Source organism: Charadrius vociferus, unplaced genomic scaffold, assembly GCF_000708025.1.
Source record: "Charadrius vociferus isolate BGI_N301 unplaced genomic scaffold, ASM70802v2 scaffold429, whole genome shotgun sequence".
Lineage (NCBI taxonomy): Eukaryota > Metazoa > Chordata > Aves > Charadriiformes > Charadriidae > Charadrius > Charadrius vociferus.
In genome coordinates this window covers 2,297,460-2,304,729 of record NW_009650250.1, presented here as the reverse complement: position 1 = coordinate 2,304,729, position 7,270 = coordinate 2,297,460, and the positions used below count along the sequence as shown (strand labels likewise).

At 40.1% G+C, this 7,270-nt stretch overlaps 1 protein-coding gene across 4 annotated transcripts in view; it reads right to left on the bottom strand.

Moving 5' to 3' along the window:
• OGDHL (oxoglutarate dehydrogenase-like) overlaps window positions 1–2,781 on the bottom strand; it is a 47,128-nt gene extending 44,347 nt beyond the window's left edge. For 2 of the 4 annotated variants that reach the window (XM_009893042.1, XM_009893043.1), the window contains exon 1: window positions 2,572–2,781. In XM_009893042.1, the coding sequence (XP_009891344.1) occupies window positions 2,572–2,778 (207 nt within the window). In that variant the 5' untranslated portion in view covers window positions 2,779–2,781. The remainder of the gene's footprint in view (window positions 1–2,571) is intronic. The other 2 variants (XM_009893044.1, XM_009893047.1) reach the window with 2 other exon arrangements.
• Between the last annotated feature and the right edge of the window lie 4,489 nt (window positions 2,782–7,270).

Below are 7,270 nucleotides of genomic sequence, written 5' to 3'. Positions count from 1 at the left end.
AGCAGGACTTTTAGCATTTCCGCCTACCCCCATGCATCAGCAAAATAACAAGCAGGTCTACACTTATTAGACACTTTTGTTCTTTGCTATAGCCGTTGAGCCGGAAAAGTTTCCCGCCCCGGCAGAGAACGTGGCTGGCCTTTAGGCGGGGCCTGAGCAGGGGATAGTCCCGGCCGCTCAGCACCCTGGACAGCTCCCGGTCGTTCAGCACCCTGGACAGCTCCGGGAGGCCCGCGGGGACCCTTGCCCCGGTGCTCTCTGCCTCCCACTTACAGCTGATTTAACTGCACAACACTCGGGTTAATTGACCGAAGTTCGCCAGACTTCACAGCAGCAAAATTCACTCCACTGTAAAGGGTCTAAGCAAGAAATTTAATTCTTCTTAAAGGAAAGAAGGTTGTCGTGAGTTGATGTAACTTCAATAAAACAAGTAAAAGCAAGACGTCACCACACACAGTTCTTCTGCATGACTTTGTTCCTTCAGTGTCCTCAAAATAAAGGGTTAATATTGATCTACAGCATCAACACATCACGAGGGCTTCTCAGAAATTAATTCAATGCATCCACACAAAGTACTACCCTGCTCTACACTGGTTGGAAATCTAGCTGGCAGTTACATGATGAAGAATCAAAGACAGATGGGACGAGAAGAGCCATCCCTGGAGAAGGCCTCTTCAGTTCCAAGTTAAGGCATTACACAAAAGACCTAAGATTTATGTGCCACGTGAATAACATTCAGTCTTCAGAGTTGTCACTGCATATGGTCACCTTCCAACAAGACTAAATTCACACGCAACATCAAAAAAACCACCTAGCTACAAAACTGCTTTTTTTGGTCTCCCTTTTCTTTTCCTCAACATGCGTCACTTTCTCACACTCTAGATAAATTATCAGACTTAGAGCAACAACTTCTAAGTGACATTTTGATATACATGTCTCAAGAATAAGGAAACATACAACTAATTTGGTAGACATTTTGGGGACAATTCACATTACTTCTCTAGAAAATAACTTGTCTGTCTTAGAATTTATCAGACATCTCATCAGCTTCTTAAGTTACTATACATGTATCACACAGGAGAGCCTTCCTTGTCAGCAGAAAGCTTGTTAAAAAGTAAGTTTATGTATTTTTCCTGTCCACAAAAAAAGGATTTGGGCAATAGATTTAAAGTAAAAAAAAAAAGCAAACAGATGTATGTCACCTGGAGAGAGAGGGAGAGAGACAGAACAAAATACTTTCCAAGATACTTAAGAAGGCATTTCTGACAATTTCAGATTCAGTTTTAAGGTTAGAACTTCCACCGCTACCTAAAGGGAACTGAACACTCATCTTCTTCGGAAAGTTTAGACGGACCAACATCAACACTGTCCTGGTTTGGAGTAAACAGAACCAATTTTCCTTTCAGTAATTTTACTTTTCAGCTACGCCTCTTCTAACTAACTAACTCTCTGAAATTAACAGCATATTTTTCAGACAGTGTTGGCTTTGAGCAGATAACATCTGATATGTATAGTTAATACAAGGAATGGTATTCAGGGAGGCTTTTGCTTATACTTACTGCTATAACAAGCAAGGTCAGCTAACTTTGTCAAGCACCAAGTTGGAGGGTCAGAAGTGTAGAGGAGTGTAGAGGGGTCACATCTGTGGGGATGGTGGACAGGACAGGTGACCCAAAATGGATCAACGGGGTATTCCATCCTATCTGCATCATGCTCAGTATAAAAGCTGAGGGATCAAAAGGGTCAGCCTCTTTCTTTAATAGCCCGCACCCGAGGAGAACTCAGTCTGTTCATCTGCCCCTGATCCTGATCCGTGCATTCCTGAATCCAGTTCCCAAGTTCAGCTCCCATCCATCGCTAAATCCAGTCTGGGACTTTCCCAGTACCCACTGGTGACACGACTATGATGCTGGGAGCTCCATACTGGTTTTGTGTATATATATCACTATTTTCTTATTAATATTATCTTTTCTTTTTATTGTTAATATTTCATTAAAGTAGTTTAGTTTCTTTTCAACTCATAAGTCTCCCTCTCTCTCTCATTTTCTCTCCTCTCCTGTGAAGGGAGACGGTCTCCCTTCCCTGAAGGAGAGAGAGGCTAAAGGGAGCATCTGTCGTTCATTTTAGTGGCTTGCCGAGCCCAAACCATGACAAACACATACTATTTAAATATAACATATCCTCTGATACAACCTTATTAAAATAAACCAAAATATGAGAAGTATTTTATTTCTTGGGTCTTCTTCCAGATGTAAGTAATTACTTAACAGACTGCTTGAACAGTATTTCCATGGAGGAATGATGGAAGTTTCTAAGTAGCTAACTATTTCTGGTCTGGACTTCTCATTCTTTCTGTTCAGCTCATCACGCTTGTGGCTCCTCTGTAGTTTTTCTGCTGCAATATCACATCTTACAACAATCAATATGTGGGAAATTAGTTTCACATTTTTTATTTCATACAAGACCTTTTTTCTGGACTTTTTATAAAACAAGTTAAAAAAGCAAAAAAAAAAAAAAATCGATTCCACTCTTAACTTAATATTATCATTTACAGTCAAGTTTTAGACTTACCTTATGTACGCTTTTAGGGTTTTCAAGCCACGCATAATACATTTCCTCCACATAATTTGAATTACTCCCACTCAGGAATGGTTCTGAGGTTCCTGATGAAGCATACCGTTGGCCATGTAAAAATACCCTTCTGGCTACATCTTGCTTTTCCAGAAGTTTAACACCATGCCGCTTCAGCGTAGCCGCAAACAACTTCAGATGACTCATATTTGTTTATTAGACAGAAGATTCAAGTCTATTAATAAAGACAAAACAAAACCTAATCAGAAAAGCAGGCAATGAATTGCAGACACATTTCAGCCTCACAGTGAAAACTTGGGTTCATGGCTAGAGTGATCTTCAACAAAGCTCAGGCCTAGACATGAAGTTCTCTTCAGGAGAGAGACCACTCCACGACTGATTGTAGAACTACACTTACAGCAGTGGAAGTATTGCTGACGGCCATCCCCATATCAATCAGTTCACCTCACAGCTTCTGTAACTGATAACATCACCCTGGTTCCTGAAGCAATCATGATACCACTTGTAACACATGGCCCCTGAGCCGCGGTTCCCTGGGAGTAAATGAGTTTGCTAATCACAAACTTCTCTGGAGCTCTTGGCAACCAGAACTGCTGTCTCTCAGCTGCAGAGAGCTGCGGCCTTTTTACTGAGCTAAACAGGAGTAGGTTCAATGAACAGCGCCAATCGCAAACGCAGCGGTTAAAAAAAAGCCTGCTATCTCAAATTTATGCCATGAATAAAGGAGCTGACAAATAATTAAAAGTGTTAGTTAAGTGTTCATATTGACATTAGCCTTCAAGCAAAACAGTGTTACACTAAAAAAAGGCTCAGTTTAATTTGCTTTCCTAACTAACAACATTTATCTTGTCCTTCCAGTGACCTCTTATAAGCTTTTTAAGGACAGCAGATTCCCTGCAATGTTGAACACAGTCAGAAAAGCAAGAAGGGCTGATTCTTGGGAATGCTGAACACCATCAGCTCCAGTGCTAGCAAAGGGAATCAAAGCTCACTTTCAGAATAAAAAGAACAAATGTAGCTTACAATTAAAACAAAAATAGTATAATCTTAATGCTATAGTTACTAAAATTGCAAAGGAATAGCAATAACGTGAAAAAAAAATTATTAGCTTTGTTTTCACTTTAGAAGTATTTGGAAAGCTACAAGAACATAAGGGATAGGATACTAATTAAGAGGGGGAAAAAATCAGATTTAACCCTGAGGTGTCTCTCATTTGTTTCGTTGTCCACCTAGATTAATAACTTATTTGGTCAGAAGGTAAAATCCAAGTTTTTTGTTTAGTGTGACTAGTTGGATAATTGCAAATAATTGCTAAAACCAAACAAAAGTACTGAGCTGCTGAATGAACTTTAAAGTGTTTTAAAAACAACACTATCAAATCAAATTTTATGTTACCTATTACATGTAAAGATTATTTTATCTCTAATTCAAGAAGTAATAGATACCTTAAAAATTCTGTATAAACATTTTCTGTATATAAATCCTATTAAATTATTTTCTCACCGTTTTTCCTCTTTCCCATCTCCCTCCAAAAAAGGAAATATATGGTTATAGAATTCCTAAATTTGTAAGGGATAGCAAGAGCCATATTTTTCACCATTCAATTTAAAAATTAATATTGGTCTTAAAAAAAAAAAAAAAAGAAGAAAGAAAGAAAGAAAGAAAAAAAAGGGCTCCTACGGAATAAAAGAGTATTACTGCCTGCTTTTTTTCTGGCATCACATTTTTAACTCAACATTTATTTTGAAAGCTGCTGATTGGATCCCTTTCCTAGTCGCTGACTTTAACCATATGATCCCAGCAGGGAATGCTCTTCCTTTATCACACCAAATTCTCTTGTCTCCTATTTCAAGACTTCTGCAGCCTTTTCACTCTCATCCACTGGCAGATCTGACACCTAGCTTGTAACACCAGCTGCCATCATCCGCTTACTGAATTTTCCGAACAAGCACTTGTTCACATTCTTCACAGTGCCTAGATACATTGAAAGTACTCTCCCAAGGCAGTATCACCAAAACTAGTACACAATCCTCCTTTAAACCTACAAAACCCTCAAAACCACGCACTCTTCTCTCCTAACTTGGCATTTTCCGCAAGTTGGCAATGGTTAGGCTACTAGTATGCTGAATCCCCTATATATTAGCATTGTTTCCTATCTACCTATATTCACTTGCCATTTTCCATTTCCAGATTCAAAGCTTATTACAACACCGATTTCCACCCATGTGAACACTCTGTCTATGATCAGGCCTCCTAGGCAACTGTAGGAACATAAATACTATCAGCACCATTTTGAAAGCAGATTAAGTCCTGCAAAAGCTCAGAACAACTGGGACAACACTGACAGAGGTAATATATTGTCTGCACACATAATTCTCTTTTAAGATACAATGTCACTAAAACCACTATGTATGCATCACGTCATTTTGCAAAACTTGGTAAGATCTCAACACACTGTAACAGTAGGAACTGAGAGGTCATCATGGCACTTAGGACTTTGTCTGTGCCCATTCTGATAGAAATGATTATTCCACCTATCTTATTCTCTACAAATCCCACCCTCTACTACCAAAATACTGCACACATACCTGAGGGTTGGACACTCATTCCTAAAGGGTTACCTATCCTCTTTTAAAGTGCTTAGCAAAGAGCTGGCAGAGAAAGGAACAAGAGGAACGTTTTACTCATTTTATCATACTACAGCAGCAAGCTTCTTAAGTACAGGTAATTTCACATTCTGTCTTCCTAGTATATCTGCCTGGAGAATAGGTAGATCTTTCTGCTAGCAGTTAGCAAAGAACGCATAGCAAAATAACAATTTGTCAGGGAAATTTGAAAACTGATGCAAATAACATAAGATATATTAGAAACAAAGAGCTTATAAAAAGTACCAGCCACTTCCCTCCAGTTCCATTTAAATTTCAAAACGGGGTCAGAGCCATACTTCAAGTTGTAACTCCTGAATATGCAATCTATAAGAGTAGATATGGGCTATGTCACTCCTGTGAAGATATAAAGATCACAGGTGAAGAAAACTGTTATCACAGACGTTATTCCCATCTCATGAAAATGCAACGCCTTCGTTTTTATGCAGGTATGAAATAAAAATGGACAAAGCCCCCAGTCGTGTAATTCCAGTCAGATTTCAACTACAGATTAATTTCACTCAACAAAACTGACTTCTTCCTAGTTCTTCCTTTCACACACACGGCTCCTCAGCACAGATGTCAGCTGTCAGCAGCTAAACGAATTGGAGACCACCAGCATGATCATAGACCATTCCAGCCCACTCAGCCTTGAGGCTGTCACTCAAAAATCAGCACGCAGGACAGCAGGCAGAAGTCAGAAATAGTTAGGATTGTTCCACTCCGCTATGTTTCCTAAATCAACCCTGAAACAAAAACAGTGATTGGCAAGGAATCAAGCTGAGCTAACAGCAACCTAAAAGAAGATATTAATTAAATCTCTACCGGAGGTCAAAAATAAGAAAGAAGCAGTGAACCAAAATAACAACCTGATATTTAATGCACGAAAGCACCCTTAAAATGGTAGAAGTAAAAGAAAGCCCTAAGCAGCTGAAAATTTCTACAGCTGTTCTGCAGTATGGCATGTGTGTCTCAAGCTATGAGCTAGCTTTCACCTTGGCACTTTCAACTCTAGAAGTGACCTAATGTCATGGACAGTCTTCTGAATTGTTCTACACAGGTTTCTAGAGGGTAATAGAAGCATACGAAAGAGAGACAGCAACACAATTCTGATAGCAAAGCGTTTATCCAGATTTTTTTCAAGATCACTTTAAACATAAATACATCGCTCAGGCTAGTATCACATCAATCAATATTCTCTTGGTATTGCCAGTACCCCCACTGAGCTTCTTAACACACACACGAAGTCCTGCTACCAATGTTAACAAGTTGTCATTCAGAAGTTCTACAGAACTTGTCGCTCTACAGAAGTTGTCATTAATATGCACAGTCCAAATTTCACAAAAACTCTCCTTCATCCACTATCATGGTCATTGTCTCCTATATTCCCCATACACCTCACTCCTAAAGCTCTTCTTAAGATTGAATAATTCCAGTAAAACAAGGCTGACAGTGAACAAAATGGATGAAGATAACAAAGGATCTCCAAAAGCTTGGAATGGATAATTGAAACTAGAGAGGCATGGAATATCTTCATCAAATAAGGATACTTCAGGAATATATACCTCCACAGGCTAAAGGTTTCTTTTCCTTCCAGCACAGATGTGCCATACTGCATAAAGAATCATAACTCTCTCCCCAAAAAGTTGACCTGGAGAAAGCTTACAAGCCACGCATTCAGTACATGCCGTGCACTGTAAGTCTCGGGCAGCGGAGGCACCTTCATGCAATAGAAGTACCCAAAACCTTACTCTCCCCTCAAGAAAAATGCCTTCAGTGGGTACCAAAGGGATAATACCACCACAGACCTTCAGCTTCCAAAACGTTATAAAGGAGCAGGGGGACGATATCTGCAAGGGATCGGTTTTATTCTGCCCCTGCCCGTGACGCAAGGACACATCCTCCCGCGGCCGCCCGGCAAACCTTGCCACGGGTGTCCTGTTCACCTTGCCCGTGACCAGAGGCCGGAGCCGGCAAGACTGTCAAGGTGGGCCCGGCTACGATGGGGCTGAGGTCCCACGGGAGCCGGGGCC